This window comes from Heptranchias perlo, chromosome 19, assembly GCF_035084215.1.
Source record: "Heptranchias perlo isolate sHepPer1 chromosome 19, sHepPer1.hap1, whole genome shotgun sequence".
NCBI lineage: Eukaryota > Metazoa > Chordata > Chondrichthyes > Hexanchiformes > Hexanchidae > Heptranchias > Heptranchias perlo.
Window position 1 is genome coordinate 37,916,461 of NC_090343.1, and position 17,440 is coordinate 37,933,900.

The window sequence follows — 17,440 nt, forward strand, 5'->3', positions numbered from 1 at the left end:
CGGAAATTGGAGAGATGAACTAATGCACTGCACTATAAAAAAAACCCTTCAAAAAATGCAAATATAATCTGCATAAATCACTTGTCAGTAGCTACTATCTGCAAATAAGTAGGCCACATAGAAAAGCTGACTGTATCTGTTCTAATCACTGTCCTTGCACACCTAATGAGCTAGATTTTGAGCGTTCCTTTAGTTGTCCTAATTATATTGAAGAAAAATGCTACAGGAACTATTCAATATATGTGGCTTCTTAATCTTTATAAATAAACACTGTACAGGTAACCCATGTTTACACAAAAATCTCATTCAAAACACTGTAGGTTCATTAAATGGTGTCACAAATCTGTAATATATTAAAATCCTTGAGTTCATAACACTGTAATGTCTCCAGTACACTGAAATCAATGGATAATTCAGTAACAGTAATGACTAATGCCTGTTATTTTGTTTGCCGCAGAGGTGGCATTGTAACTCTCAGCCTATTACATGAAACGCAACTGAAAGACATACTGTTTCCTCTGATTATCCATGAGCAAAGCCATGAGATTCATTATTAAGTAAATGGTTGAGTACTTCATTTCTTGTATGAGATTATTTTCAGTTTAACTTGTTCTGAATTTTAGAAGTAAATAAAGATTAGGTTTAGAAAGCAATGAAAGGCAGAAAATTACATTCTTTGCTGTTGACAAATTTTTAAAAAATATTTACTTTATTACCTTCAATCCATTGGTCAGTCGATTCCATCTCTATAAGCCTACTCCTGACTGATAGCAGATGCATTAATTCAGTTAGCATTTAGCTTTTTGGAAATCAATACATTGATCACACTGTCCCCAAATGATTTTAGAAATATTTATTCTTTCAACCTCAAATCAATTCCCCCGTTTCAGCAGTCTGATTAAACTGTCTGTCACTACACTTCCAAGGAAATGAAGAAGCTTAGTCAACTTTAAAGTGAGCCAAAGTCATGGACAGTCCAATTTTGTCTTATTTTCACAATACATGGCTTGAGATACCAATTCAATTCCTGTAAAATAATTACAATTTCAAACATCTGAATGCATATGCTAATTCTCTTCCATCTAAAACAGCAACAGCTAATGGAACTCAAACAAAAATGCACTACGATGAACAGGTATTTTAATCAGTTCCATATTTTGTTTTATACACGGTTCTGGCATGTAGTTAGCAATGCTGTCTGGATCAAATTAAATATAAGCTGATCAGAGATCAATCTGCATTAGTTTTATGGTTCTAGCTGAACCATGGCTCAAACCTCAGCAAATATAAAGACGCTAAAAGAGCAATTCAGCACAGCCCAAACACTATATTTTGGTTTCATCAGAGATAAGTATGAAATAGTGCATTTACCTGAGCATTAGGTTCATGAGCTGCAGTCCCTCCCCCTTCAGAAATCGATCCCTGTTTGAGCTCAACATCAAGCATGAGCAAAGACTGTCAAACAGGTTCTCCATCATCTCTAGCTCCTCATTTGTACTAGGGTTATGACGCTTGAACAACTAAAAACAAAGGGTTTCAGAGAAGATTTTCATGCACCATAACAGAATTAGACCAACATTAAATTACAGCAGGCAAGATTTTAAATCAATTCAAAGATGTTTCTTAATTTAATAAAATTCTTAAAATCCAGATGTGTGTGCATGCATAAGGAAAGAAAAAGTCTGCATTGAAACAGTGCCTTTCACACCTTCAGAAAGTTCCAAAGTGCTTTACAGTCAATGAATTACTTTTGAAGTGCAGGCACTTGTTTTGTAGACAAACGTGGTAGCCAATTTGCACACAGCAAGGTCTCTCAAACAGCAATGAGGTAATTGATCAGTTAATCTGATTTTGGTGGTGATTGAGGGATTGTTGGACACTGAAGAACTCCTCTGCTCTTCTTCAAACAGTGCCATGGGATCTTTTACATCGACCTGGGCTGGAGCCTCACCCGAAAGACGGCGCTTCTGACAATGCAGTACTCCTTCACTTAAGTGCCAGCCTAGACTATGTGCTGAAGTCCGCAATGGGGCTTCAACCATGACCTTCTGACTCAAACTAGAGTGCTACCATTGTGCCACGTCTGACACTACAAATATGCCACAAAGATGCCTCCAAAGAGGTGATGGATTCCCCCACCCCCTCTTTTTCCAGTCCCAATACTAGTTGACATCATCAATGGTTCCCTTTCCTCAGGCATCATTCCTCCCCCCTTCAAAACCACTGCAACCAGCCTTAAAGAACTTTTTTTAACCCATTCATCCTGGCTAATTATTGTCCCTGTTCCGAACTCCTTTTTCTGTCCAAGATCCTTGGTTATTGCCCACCTCTACCTCTCCACCACTTCCCTTAACCACTCGACTGCCTCCTTTCCATCAGAGTGCTTATCTGACATCAAATCCTGGATTAGCCACAACTTCCTCCAGCTCAACACCGGAAAGACCAAAGCCCTCACCACAGGCTGCAATCTACTGACATCGATTTGATCACTCACCCTGGCCATTTTCACAGACTGCTCGGAATAATAGCATTATGTACGATCCACAGCTGAGCTTCAGACCCCACATCCTATCCATCACCAAGCTTGCTTACTTTCGCCACCACAACAATGCCCACCTCCATCTCACTGAAACCTTCATACATACCATTACCACTTCCAAACTCGAGTATTCCAATGCCCTCATCGACTGCTTCCCATCTGGCTCCTTTCATAAAATCCAACTTGTCCAACATTCTGTTCCCTGTGTCCCGTCCCACACTATGTCTCACTTGTCTTTCACCTTAGTCCTCGCTTACCTCCACTAGATTGCTGACCTTTTTTCTTTAAATTCGGTCACGGGATGTGGGCGTCGCTGGCGAGGCCGGCATTTATTGCCCATCTCAAATTGCCCTTGAGAAGGTGCTGGTGAGCTGCCTTCTTGAACCGTTGCAGTCCGTGTGGTGAAGCTTCTCCCACTGTGCTGTTAGGAAGGGAGTTCCAGGATTTTGACCCAGTGACGATGAAGGAATGGCGATATATTTCCAAGTCGGGATGGTGTGTGACTTGGAGAGGAACGTGCAGGTGGTGTTGTTCCCATTTACCTGCTGCTCTTGTCCTTCTAGGTGGTAGAGGTCGCGGGTTTGGGAGGTGTTGTCGAAGAAGTCTTGGCGAGTTGCTGCAGTGCATCCTGTGGATGGTACAAACTACAGCCACTGTGCGCCGGTGGTGAAGGGAGTGAATGTTTAAGGTGGTGGATGGGGTGCCAATCAAGTGGACTGCTTTGTCCTGGATAGTGTCGAGCTTCTCGAGTGTTGTTGGAGCTGCACTCATCCAGGCAAGTGGAGAGTATTTCATCACACTCCTGACTTGTGCCTTGTAGATGGTGGAAAGGCTTTGGGGAGTCAGGAGGTGAGTCACTCGACCCAGCCTCTGACCTGCTCTTGTAGCCACAGTATTTATATGGCTGGTCCAGTTAAGCTTCTGGTCAATGGTGACCCCCAGGATGGTGATGGTGGGGGATTCGGCGATGGTAATGCCGTTGAATGTCAAGGGGAGGTGGTTAGACTCTCCCTTGTTGGAGATGGTCATTGCCATGCACTTGTCTGGCGCGAATGTTACTTGCCACTTATGAGCCCAAGCCTGGATGTTGTCCAGGTCTTGCTGCATGCGGGCTCGGACTGCTTCATTATTTGAGGGGTTGTGAATGGAATGGAACACTGTGCAATCATCAGCGAACATCCCTTGTGATGGATGGAAGGTCATTGGTGAAGCAGCTGAAAATGGTTGGGCCGAGGACACTGCCCTGAGGAACTCCTGCAGCAATGGCCTGGGGCTCAGATGATTGGCCTCCAACAAACACTACTATCTTCCTTTGTGCTGGGTATGACTCCAGCCACTGGGGAGTTTTCCCCGATTCCCATTGACTTCAATTTTACGAGGGCTCCTTGGTGCCACACTCGGTCAAATGCTGCCTTGATGTCAAGGGCAGTCACTCTCACCTCACCTCTGGAATTCAGCTCTTTTGTTCAAGTTTGGACCAAGGCTGTAATGAGGTCTGGAGCCTAGTGGTCCTGGCGGAACCCAAACTGAGCATCGGTGAGCAGGTTATTGTCGAGTAAGTGCCGCTTGATAGCACTGTCGACGACACCTTCCATCACTTTGCTGATGATTGAGAGTAGACTGATGGGGCGGTAATTGGCCAGATTGGATTTGTCCTGCTTTTTGTGGACAGGACATACCTGGGCAATTTTCCACATTGTCAGTTAGATGCCAGTGTTGTAGCTGTACTGGAACAGCTTGGCTAGAGGCGCAGCTAGTTCTGGAGCACAAGTCTTCAGCACTACAGCCGGGATGTTGTCGGGGCACACAGCCTTTGCTGTATCCAGTGCACTCAGCCGTTTCTTGATATCACGGAGTGAATCAAATTGGCTGAAGACTGGCTTCTGTGATGGTGGTGATATCGGGAGGAGGCCGAGATGGATCATCCACTCGGCACTTCTGGCTGAAGATGGTTGCAAACGCTTCAGCCTTGTCTTTTGCACTCACGTGCTGGACTCCGCCATCATTGAGGATGGGGATGTTTGCAGAGCCTCCTCCTCCCGTTAGTTGTTTAATTGTCCACCACCATTCACGACTGCAGAGCTTTGATCTGATCCGTTGGTTGTGGAATCGCTTAGCTCTGTTTACAGCATGTTGCTTCCACTGTTTAGCATGCATGTAGTCCTGTGTTGTAGCTTCACCAGGTTGCAATCTCATTTTTAGGCATGCCTGGTGCTGCTCCTGGAATGGTCTTCCAAACTCCTCATTGAACCAGGATTGATCCCCTGGCTTGTTGGTAATGGTAGAGTGAGGCATAAGAGGTTAGATTGTGCTGGAGTACAATTCTGCTGTTGCTGATGGCCTACAGCGCCTCATGGGTGCCCAGTTTTGAGCTGTTAGGCCTGTTCTGAATCAATCCCATTTAGCACGGTGGTAGTGCCACACAACACGTTGGATGGTGTCCTCAGTGCGAAGACGGGACTTCATCTCCACGAGGACTGTGCGGTGGTCACTCCTACCAATACTGTCGTGGACAGATGCATCTGCGACAGGTAGATTGGTGAGGACGAGGTCAAGGTCAAGTAAATTTTTCCCTCGTGTTGGTTCGCTCACCACCTGCCGCAGGTCCAGTCCGGCAGCTATGTCCTTCAGGACTCGGCCAGTAGTGGTGCTACCCAGCCACTCTTGGTGATGGACATTGAAGTCCCCCACCCAGAGTACATTCTGTGCCCTTGCTACCCTCCGTGCTTCCTCCAAGTGGTGCTCAACATGGAGGAGGACTGATTCGTCAGCTGAGGAAGGGCGGTAGGTGGTAATCAGCAAGAGGTTTCCTTGCCCATGTTTGACCTGATGCCATGAGATTTCATGGGATCCAGAGTCAATGTCGAGGACTCCAAGGGCCACTCCCTGCTGACTGTATATCACTGTACCACCACCTCTGGTCGGTCTGTCCTGCCAGTGGGACAGGACATACCCAGGGATGGTGATGGAAGAGTCTGGGACGTTGGCTGAAAGGTATGATTCTGTGAGTAAGGCTATGTCAGGCTGTTGCTTGACTGGTTTGTGGGACAGCTCTCCCAATTTTGGCACAAGTCCCCAGATGTTAGGGAGGACGACTTTGCAGGATCGACTGGGCTTGGTTTGCCTTTGTCGTATCCGGTGCCTAGTGGTCCGATGCCGGGTGGTGCGTCCGGTTTTATTCTTATTATGACTCTTTTTAAGCGAGATTTTACAACTGAGTGGCTTGCTAGGCCATTTCAGAGCGCAATTAAGAATCAACCACATTGCTGTGGGTCTGGAGTCACATTTTGGCCAGATCGGGTAAGGACGGCAGGTTTCCTTCCCTAAAGGACATTAGTGAACTAGATGGGTTTTTACGACAATCCGGTAGTTTCATGGCCACCATTACTGATACTAGTATTTTAATTCCAGATTTTATTTAATTGAATTTTAATTCCAGATTTTATTTAATTAATTGAATTTAAATTCCCCAGCTGCTGTGGCGGGATTTGAACTCATGACTCCGGATTATTAGTCCAGGCCTCTGGATTATTAGTAATATAACCACTATGCTACCGTACTACCTTAAATGTACTACATTGAGTATCCATGTCCTCATCTGTAAATCACTCCATTATTTTGCCCTCTTCGATCTCTGCAAGCTCCTGTAGACCCTACAGCTTCTCCCAAATGCTCTGCTCCTCAAATTTTGGTCTATTTATTCCCCCTCCCCTTGCCCCACCTTTGGGGGCAAAGCCTTCATTAATGTCTCTGCATTGTTGAGCATTCATTCCCAATCACCACCTGTAAAGCATGTTGCGATGTTTAGCTATATTAAAGGCATTACATAAATGTAAATTGTTGTTTTGATGGATGTAGCTTTACTAGTGTTAGTTAATACCTCACCCCGTCAATCATCTTACCAATAAAAAACTTCAAAATTTGGTACTGTACTAATGACATAACTAAAAGTAGTCTTAAAAATGTAAAAATCAGGAAACATCATACGACAAAGATCCTGTTGAGGTTAATTACAATAGTGGAAGAATTTTAGTATCGAATATTTCAGCATTTAATAAAGAAAAATTGTTGAACTAAGGTAGAGCATCTATTTTCCATTCATTCTGGCTGAGTGGACAATGAGGCATTGAAGCATTGCAATGCAACCATCTTGCTGCTCACTCTAATTAATAGAATGCCTCTTCACCAGCTCTTTGCACTTTAGATGTTCTACCAGCCAACAAAGAACTGGAAACGGCAGCTTGGATCAAGAGGCCAATCAAGATGATCAGTAAAATGAATAATGGAGGAATTGCTGTTAATTACCTATGATCTTCTGAATCAGCGAAGGGTGGGATGGCAAGGATGATGTAGTATTGTATCAACACACTGCCACAGAATGGTAGCATGTAGGTTTGACCTGATTCCGCACAGTGAGTTATCAGTTGTCCAACAAATGTTTGGTCCCCCACTGTTCCTTGAAATTAATATCTCATCTTCCTGTTCTTGCATTTTCAATTTTGCATTTTAACGAGAATGAAATATCTACTATTCACTGCGTGAGATGTCTGAATATTTGGATTTAAATTGTTGCACTCAAAACCTAATGATCCAAACCAGCTGTGACTTTTACATCAATGCATCCAAATAAGCATGTGTTTCTGGTTTATTAAACAACCTAGAAAAGTAAAGACTAAATTTGCGGCTAAATTGCAGTATAACATGGACTTCAAATTTGTTATATAATCTCTTAGCAATGCAAGTCAATATCACCAAGTGAAATGTTCTGTTCAAGCTTTTTTGCTACAGCTGTATGAATGTGTTTTGTATTGCCTAATACTGACTTGAAAATCATAATTTCATTTCCCTCTCGATTAAATGTATTACAATTTTTTTTAGGTATTTGCAGAACAGTACAGTAAGAAAGTCATTATGCTTCTTAAACAAATAGCTGAAACAATTGTTTATTTCCCAAATTCCCTAAACGTATCATACATTCAACATGCCATTTAATTTAGCAGTAGTGGACATTAGAAAAACTGTGACTATTTACATACATATTATAAATAGCAGGCACTGGAGCAGCAACACTAATAGCTCCAATGTTTAAAGACCATTAAAATCACAGAAACTGATGTGTCTTTACTGTAAATTACAGGTCTCTTTTGGACTCAAATATAAATGGCAAAGCTGACATTATATTCTCCATCTTTTAATTTTTAAGCACTGGTGAAAATAACCAGTTAACTGAAAATGAATAAAATCACCAACAAGCCTCCAAACTGCAGAGTGGATATTTTACATTCTTGGCAAGCCACATTATACACACATAAAAAATTATCTTTGCTAGGCTACAACAAGCTGTCGTCAAGTACAAGGGAAGTTAATGCTGTATAATCTGTCAATGTAATTGTATTTCGTGAAATGCACTTCTATCTTTGCATTCATCTCCATTTTCACATATCCTGTAGCATAACAAAATACAGAAGAGGCCCGGCTCCTATTTCTCCCCCCAATGATATTGGGGAGGGGGGGGGCGGAGAAAGGAGAAGAGAAGTATTGTAAAATGTAAGTTCTAAACACAACAACAATGTCTGGGTTTGAATATCTTCCGTGTGGCACACAAACTTGCATACTTTGGTTTATCTTGCTGGTACAACATTTTCAATTAAAGTTAGCTGTTACTCAAGTATAACAATGCACTAGACATGTCCTGTTTCAGTTTTTTTTTTATATATTAAAACAAGCTGTCTTACTTTAAAATTTTCTGGTGATTTTTTTCCACAAAGGATTTGGAAAAAGAGTCACTTTCATTGTTCATTTTTAAAACAAAGTGTATTCTCACAAGTTTTAAAAAAGGCATCTAAACAAAATGTGGCTAAAGTGTTAATCAAAGTTGTTTTCCTTAAAGCTTTCACACTATGTAAGCAATAAGCAACTCTTTAGCTTGTCTCAGTAATCGGAAAATATCTCACACCCACTGTGTTGGAAAGTTTTCGGTCCCTGTCTGTCTGTGAACAGAGGGAGTTAGAACCCAGGCACAGGCAGTCAGATTTTTTGAAGAGAAACCTGCAAGAGCTTTTGCCAAGACTAAGACGTTATAAACACAAAGACAATTAGAAGTCATTTCGTTTAAATCAAATATGACCCACTTATGTGGAGAAGCTTGACATGCTCTTTATTTTGTATTATTACATGAAGATATGTTGTACAGATTGAATTAAATGAGTCTGATCAAAACTGCTGTTCTGTATGTTCATCATAGTGTGAAATAAAACAGCTCATTGATTCATATCAACGTTGTCTCAAGAAGTGTTCACTCTGTTCATCTTTGCGGCGATTGAAGTACATGTGTGAAACATATGAAAATCTGGTCCAAGTAACAGGGCACACTATTGTTATAACCCCAGGTACGCTATTGTACAAGTAAATATAGGGCAGTGTGAGTCAACTCCTATAAAATGTGCTCAGACTGCTTAGAGCGATTGATGCCACTAAACCCAGGAAGGTATCTACAGTAGGCCTGAATTTGTAATACAGGCCTACTGTTGGCTGTTACTGAAGAAAACAGTCTAAGAAATCTTCACTAACCTAAGGATATTGTCTAACAATTATGTATTCTGATGGCATATTCAACCCTTCATTATTTTCATGGGTGAGTTCAAACAACATTTTCAATTAAAGTTAGCTGTTACTCAAGTATAACAATGCACTAGACATGTCCTGTTTCAGTTTTTTTTTATATATTAAAACAAGTTGAATGGGGAAAATAGGTTGAAATTTAGGAATTTTCTCCCAAAATTATAAGAAACGTATAAATTATTATTCTTCAATGCATTAAGTGGTATTGAGAGTTGTTTACAAGTTAGTTGAACATATTCTGAATTAAGAAATAATTAGGGGAAAATACAGACCGTCAGGCTGGAGTGTTGCAGACATTACTAACCAAAATGCTAATGTCGATTAACGTACATTTAAGGTTTATTCTTGTAAATAGTTCCTCAAATTTCTAAAGAGACTTTAACATTGCCATAAAGTTCTATTTGTAATTGCAATATGTTTCTCAGGGTCTAGTTAAGGTCTTTTCGAGGTCCTGTAACAATGTTAATATTTAGGGAGCAAGAGGTAAGCCTGGTCACCGATCATCCATTCTTCCACTGGGTTTCCATCCCCGAGCATGTGTGCAATGACCAAATTACGCACAATGAATACATCGTGACAAGCAACCGCGTGCTGCGCGTTCACATACAGGATATGCACTCGTGTGTCACAGACCGTCTGAATGTTGAAGAGTGCTAGCCCTTTCTGTTCATGTAGCTTTGTGGAACAGGGTGTCAGCTATCTGCTGAATGCAGGCCCTCACTGCCGCTTGGTTAATCTTGCACAGGTCCCCCGTGGATGTGTTTCAGCGGAGGAAGCGATAGACGATCGTAAGAGATCTAGGAGTTTTGAGCGTATTGTACTTACACCTAAAATTCTGAAATCTTTTAGGCCACGTATTGGCTTTGCGTCCTGATTGCACCCAGAGACACACGCAAATAAGCAGGAAATTCCAGGTCAGTATCTGTACGAAATGTGCAACAGTGTTGCAGGCTAAAAGCTACAAAATAAATTTCAGAGAAACTTCCTTCCTATAAACCAAAAACTTGGAGCTTCTAAACTTCTGCCAGTAAACTATATACAAATAGGTATATACCAATAAACAGCATCTAATCCTTTTCTTGTACAGGAAAAGAAAATCTGCTAATGACGAGAAAAGAACTAAGGCTTATCCCAGCATGAGGCCGTATATAAAGCAGAATGGATGATGATCACCTGACCACCCAGGGTGAGAGTTTCTTAGAATGATAGTGCCCCAGGCATTGCTACCTCATGGGATGACTATTTGGTTTTGGATGTGGAAGTGGAATAAATGAAGAACAATGTTAGCTGCTTTCCCTGAGATGAGATGCTCCACATCTGTCGGTTTGCATTTCTCGAGCAACACAACCTTCTTACGAAGAATAGTGAAGTAAAGAATAATGAATACACTGGAGTGATTTAAAGCCAGTAATGTAATCTAGAGTGCCTTATAATAGCATAAACTGCATCAAATGAAGCTTGAATGCTTAAAAACAGCAATGAACAGAATTGAACTCGAGATAAAATTGCAGTCTTGTTTTCTTTAATAGTTGGCTGTGGCAATCGGTGCTAATAAAAGGCATCCACTTGACCACTGGTACACTGATCTTCACATTGGATATCAGTATCAATACTGCAAGTATCAATAGTATATGGAAGTAAATTGCAGACGATATAAGGAAACTCTGAGTAAAAAATGGCTGCAGCCTGGTCCAAACAACTGGTGATCTGTTGCACTGATTGCCACAGCCAATATTTAAATCAATCTGCAATTTTCAACAGTAGCACCAAATAATAAGCTCCTCAAACAGATAAAATAAACTATCACAGAATCCAGAGTACTTGTCAACTCAATCTTACAATTGCCATTTCAGTAAAGTACTACGGTTATACCTTTATACTTAGAGCACAGAAAAGCATGTGCAAGAGATACAACTTACGCACCACACTTTATAGTATTTGTGGCCCATTCCCTGCATCTCGGTGCCAGCATAAGTCCCCTTCTCTCCCACTATCCGCAATTCATGTTTCATTCTCCTTTGAGGAATAATTTTTGGCTGATTTCAGAGTGCTTAATCACATTCATGTTGCAGACTGATCTGGATGCAAATTAAACTCGAATGTATTGTGCCAGGATAACCAGCATCGACACCACACTATTTCAGTCCTATCATCAAGCACACTCTTCTAATTAACAAGTAATACTCGTGGGCTGCTTCCCAAAATGGAAAGAGAAATTTCATCCTGAAGAAGGTCCTGCACAAAGTCCAAACTGCATGCAGCGCAAGTAAATTATTTTAAAAATTAGCGCAGCACAGCATCTGCTTACAATTAATCAACAGAAAGCCTATTACTACTCCAAGGCCACATAGGAGGTTTTCTAGCCAAAAAACATTGGCAAATGAAATACCATGGATAGTGTCAGAATTTGAAATAGAGATGGAAGTAGTCGGAACAATGTCTAAATCATAGTGAGAAGTCAGACAATGTAGGATTAAACAGATTTTACTTTCTCACCATTACCTATAACCTTATATATATATATATCTCCTTCCTCGTTGACAGCTGCCTCTACATCATTTCCAGACACAAGGTCAGGTAACTTGCTCCAAGACTTCACCTATGTTGCTCACTAGGTTTTGCCTGTTATACATTGCAGCATACAGTTTTAATCTGCAATGGTTTCTCTATTCGGGACCAGTGGACCCATTATGTTTCACCAGTACTTTTTGATTTCATTTCAGACAGTCTGCTTTTGCATGCTTTTTCCCCCTCTGTCTAATTTTCACCATTTTCTTGTCTTTTCATTTGTGGCTGGCCGCCCGCCTCCCCCCCCCCCCCCCCAATATCTTTCCACTCTCCTATTTGTACATTCTTTTGTGTTTTAATGTCCTTCCATTGCCTCACTGAAATTATCTTCTATATTATATAAGTTTTTTTTTCTTAAGCAGTGTGCAGATCATTCAACCCTTTAACTCTCTCTCTATGACTGGAGTTTCTCTCCCATTCCTTTTTTCTATTTTTTTCAACCTTACTAAAATGTTCGCCATCTCTTAATCTTCAGTTCTGAATGCAGGTATATACCCAAAACATGAACTTGCCCTTCTCCTTTATAGCTGCTGACTGAACTACTGTGCATTCTCATCATTTTCTGTTTTTATTTTAAATGACTGGTGAGCTGGATATAAGTAGCGTAAAAAATATAAATCAGTATCTGTCATAGAACACATGCAGGAATGATTTCTGTGAATTTCTAATTCTGAATACTAAAGAGTGGACGTAGCCTTTGTTCAATGGTTTATAACAGGCTAAAAATTTTAATTTTGTTGGGACAGTATAAATGAAAACTTAGAATATGGGGTACAAATATAAATATGGTAAATTGGGTGCATTATAAGATGCTAACTGGGGGCGACACAATGGTGGGGGGAAGAGACAGGCCATAAATTGGTGAAGTGTACAAATTTCAAATCAGGAACTCAGAGTCTGCATGATATTGCAAGCACAGCCACATCTTGACATTCTGTGATACAGCACAATGGAGCAATGACACATTAGAGAAATGTAGAACTGTATCTATAAATTAGAAAGAAACAGATTTTGCCAAAGTTCATGTGCAAATGTAGTATCTAAATCATGTGCAACTGCAGGTTTCAAGTTTGCAACACAACATTAATGTTGGTGGTTCTACATAACTACAAACACACCACTAATGAACTAGGATTATATTTTTTTTCTTAAGAAACTGATTCAATTTAACTATTACTGCCAGAATACCCTACTGTCTGAAAATTCTTGTTATGGCTAATAATCGTTAGGCAGTTTGCGATAGCACCCACATTTGTAAAGGAAGGCTAACTGCATGTAAATCTGTTGGTTTAACACTTCAATATTTTTTAAAGAACACCGGTCTCCAGTCAAGAAAATATTTTTATCTTCATGCTACTAATTAAATTTTGTTGTCCTTTTTCACTCCATTCCAAATAAGATATCACAAAACTTTCAATTTTTATTTTTCATGCACCCAGTTCTCCTGAGAATCATGTAGCAAGAACAAAGAGCTTAACAGAAGCCCATTCTACTCATGTCAGCACTGATCTTAGGCAGTACTTTTTCTGTCCCAATAAAATTAAAATTTTTAGCCTGTTATAAACCATTGAACAAAGGCTACGTCCACTCTCTAGTATTCAGAATTAGAAATTCACAGAAATCATTCCTGCATGTGTTCTATGACAGATAACAGATTCCTTTTTGAAAAGTGTAGAAGGCATTCAATACTAAAAAGAGAGACAGTCTTTTATTCTTATCTGTCTTCAACAGCAGACTAATAGCACACTAACTGAACCAATGACCATGGTATCACTCTAGGGAACACAGAAGGTGTAATGTCATTCTCATCAACTTTTGTCCAAAATCTATTTTGATTCAGGAATTCCAGACAAATACTAGAAAGAGCTACTGGCAAAATAAAGACAACTGGGAAGAAAAAATCTTCAGAACTTTTCATGTTGCTGTGTGTTTTAAGTTCTGTTTACGTACTGCATTGGGCTAGTAACTCATCTCAGCCGGTACTTTATACCTCAGGGTCCTTGGAGAGTCAAGGTAACGTAAATGATTGTCGACTCCCAAGTAGGAAGAGGTGGAAAATCTGGTGATTTTTTTCAGAGCTTTTAAAATGAGATTTAATCCTAATTAAGATGCTTAACTGAAGATTACATTGCATTTAATTTAGATCCATTTTTCAGATTGGATGATATGGTTTTAACTGGATTCTAGAAGTTCTTATCCATGGGCACAGTTGGTGAACTCTCAGCAAAATTTATCTTCACTCAGTAATCAATGTCTCCCAACAATAACCTCACTAAACTCAATTTGTAGCAGATTCCTATGCATTAGTTTAAACATAGTGTTACATTACTATTAGTGGCCAGAAATATTGAGATTTGTGCGTGCAGAGATTTTTTAAATCCCTCAAAAGGCTGTTCAACTTGTCTTCACCAATGCATCCCTGCTCAATTAATGACAGTGAATTGACACACAAACACATTTCAGGAAACTACAAATTAAGTTTTGAAACAGAACTTAAAATGATATGGAATATCTAGGAACCTACTTCCTCTTCAAAGTATTTCAAACAGTAAAATAATAGTCTTGCCAGAATTTTGTATACAGTACAATGGGAGTTAACCTGATGAAAACAGCAGCACAAAACTGTCCCAATATGATCCCATTTTAAAGGATGATGGATATATCCTGTTTACATGCAGAAGCTGAATGATGAGGAAATAGTTTATATACTGAAGCTAAGTTTCTTCATCATTCCAAGAACTAATGCAAAGAATGGAGAACCATTTACTCTACAAGTAGTCTTCACAAGTAAGAATGTTTTGGGAGACTCGTATTCCACATGATATGCAAATTGTGGGCTGGAATTTCCCTTTGATTGGTGGTGATATTGTAAATGAAAATAAGGAAATGGCGGACATGTTAAATAATTACTTTGTGGCAGTATTTACATTAGAGGAAGAGAATAGCATGCCTGCCACACCAAGGAAACTAATTTTGAATCAGGGACAGGGATTCACCATAATTAAGGTAAGCAAATTAACAGTAATGAAGAAAATATTAGCACTGAAGAGTGACAAATCCCCAGGACCAGGTGGTTTCCATCCCAGAATTTTAAAGGAAGTAGGTGAGAACATTGCAGAAGCCCTAACTATAATCTTCTAAAGTGTTCTCAATTCAGAAACCGTCCCTTTAGATTGGAAAATTGCACATGTAACTCCGCTATTTAAGAAAGGTGAGAGGGGGAAACCATGGAATTATAGACCAGATAGCCTAATATCTGTTGTCGGGAAATTACTAGAGTCTATAATTAAGGACAGAGTGAGCGGACACCTTGAAAATTTTCAGCTGATCAGAGAGCGCCAGCATGGGGTTGTAAAGGGTAGGTTATGCCTGACAAACCTGAATGAATTTTTTGAAGAGGTGACTAAAGTAGCAGACAGGGGAAAGTCTATGGATGTTATTTATATGGACTGCCAGAAGGCATTCAATAAAGTCCCTCATAAGAGACTGTTAGCTAAAGCTGAAGCTCATGGAATTGAGGGCAAATCATTGACCTGGTTAGGAAATTGGCTGAGCTGTAGGAGACAGAGAGTAGGGATAAGGGGCAGGTGCTCAAATTGGCAGGATGTGACTAGTGGTATCCCACAGGGATCTGTGTTGAGGCCTCAACTACTGACTCTATTTATTAACTGTAAACAATTTTACAACACCAAGTTATAGTCCAGCAATTTTATTTTAAATTCACAAGCTTTCGGAGGCTTCCTCCTTCGTCAGGTGAACGATGTGAAAATGAAATCCTCGAAATGAAATCGCATTTATAATTCACAGAACAATGCTTGGTGAGTACAGACAGTTTTTTCAACTGCCCGTTGCCAAGGCAATCAGTGTGCAGACAGACTGTCTGTACTCACCAAGCATTGTTCTGTGAATTATAAATGCGATTTCATTTCGAGGATTTCATTTTCACATCGTTCACCTGACGAAGGAGGAAGCCTCCGAAAGCTTGTGAATTTAAAATAAAATTGCTGGACTATAACTTGGTGTTGTAAAATTGTTTACAATTGTCAACCCCAGTCCATCACCGGCATCTCCACATCAAGAGTATTTATTAACGACTTAGATGACAGGATAGAGAGCCATATATTGAAATTTGCTGATGACACAAAGCTAGGCAGCATTGTAAGCAGTTTAGATGGAAGCATAAAATTAGAGATATTAATAGATTAAGTAAATAGGAAGAACTGTGGCAAATGGATTTCAATATAGGCAAGTGTGAGGTCATCCACTTTGGACCTAAAAAGGATAGATCAGAGTACTTTCTAAAAGGTGAAGCGTTCAAAACAGTGGAAGTCCAAAGAGACTTAGAGGTCCATGTACGTAGATTAAAATGTCATGGACAGGTACAGAAAATAATCAAATAGGCTAATGGAATGCTGGCCTTTATATCTAAAGGACTAATATACAAGGAGGTAGAAGTTATGCTACAGCTACACAAAACCCTAGTTAGGCCACACCTGGAGTACTGTGTTCAGTCTGGGCACCGCACCTTTGGAAGGATATATTGGCCTTGGAGGGAGTGCAGCATAGATTTACTAGAATGATACCTGGACTCCAAGGGTTAAAATTACGAGGCGAGATTAAACAAACTCGGGTTGTATTCCCTGGAATTTAGAAGATTAAGGGATGATTTGATCAAAGTTTTCAAAATATTAAGGGGAACTAATAAGGTAGATAGAAAGAATCTATTTCCGCTGGTTGGGGAGTCTAGGACTAGGGGACATAGCCTAAAAATCAGAGCCAGGACTTTCAGGAGTGAAGTTAGGAAACACTCCTACACGCAAAGGGTGGTAGAAGTTCGGAACTCTCTTCCGCAAATGGCAGTTGATGCTAGCGCAATTGTTAAATTTAAATCTGAGATTAATAGATTTTTGTTAATCAAAGGTATTAAGGAATATGGGGCTTAGGCGGGTATATGGAGTTAGGTCACAGATCTGCCATGATCTCATTAAATGGCAGAATAGGCTCGAGGAGCTAAATGGCCTACTCCTGTTCCTATGTTCCAATGTTTACATAAGAACATAAGAAATAGGAGGAGGAGTAGGCCACATGGCTCCTCGAGCCTCCTCCGCCATTCAATCAGTTCATGGCTGATCTTCGACCTCAACGCCACTTTCCTGCCCGATCCCCATATCCCTTGATTCCCCTAGAGTCCAGAAATTTGTCTATCTCAGTCTTGAATATATTCAACGACTCAGCATCCACAGCCCTCTGGGATAGAGAATTCCAAAGATCTTCTGAGTGAAGAAATTCCTCATCTCAGTCTTAAATGGCTGACCCCTTACCCTGCAACTATGTCCCCTAGTTCTAGACTCTCCAGCCATGGGAAACAACCTCTCAGCATCTACCCTATCAAGCCCCCTCATAATCTCATGTGTTTCAATTAGATCACCTCTCATTCTTCTAAACTCGAGAGTATAGGCCCATTCTACTCAACTTCGCCTCATAGGACAACCCTCTCATCCCAGGAATTAATCTAGTGAGCCTTTGCTGCACTGCCTCTAATATCCTATATCCTTCCTTAGGTAAGGAGGCCAAAACTGTACACAGTACTCCAGGTGAGGTCTCACCAAAGCCCTGTACAACTGTAGTAAGATGTCCTTACTTTTGTACTCCAACCCCCTTGCAATAAAGGCCAACATTCCGTTTGCTTTCCTAATTGCTTGCTGTACCTGC

At 40.4% G+C, this 17,440-nt stretch overlaps 1 protein-coding gene across 1 annotated transcript in view; it reads right to left on the reverse strand.

The window, feature by feature from the left end:
- Positions 1-17,440, reverse strand: part of ctnnbl1 (catenin, beta like 1) — a 220,812-nt gene that overhangs the window by 100,023 nt on the left and 103,349 nt on the right. The window contains exon 10 of the mRNA XM_068000628.1: positions 1,372-1,520. Within this exon, the coding sequence (XP_067856729.1) occupies positions 1,372-1,520 (149 nt within the window). The remainder of the gene's footprint in view (positions 1-1,371; positions 1,521-17,440) is intronic.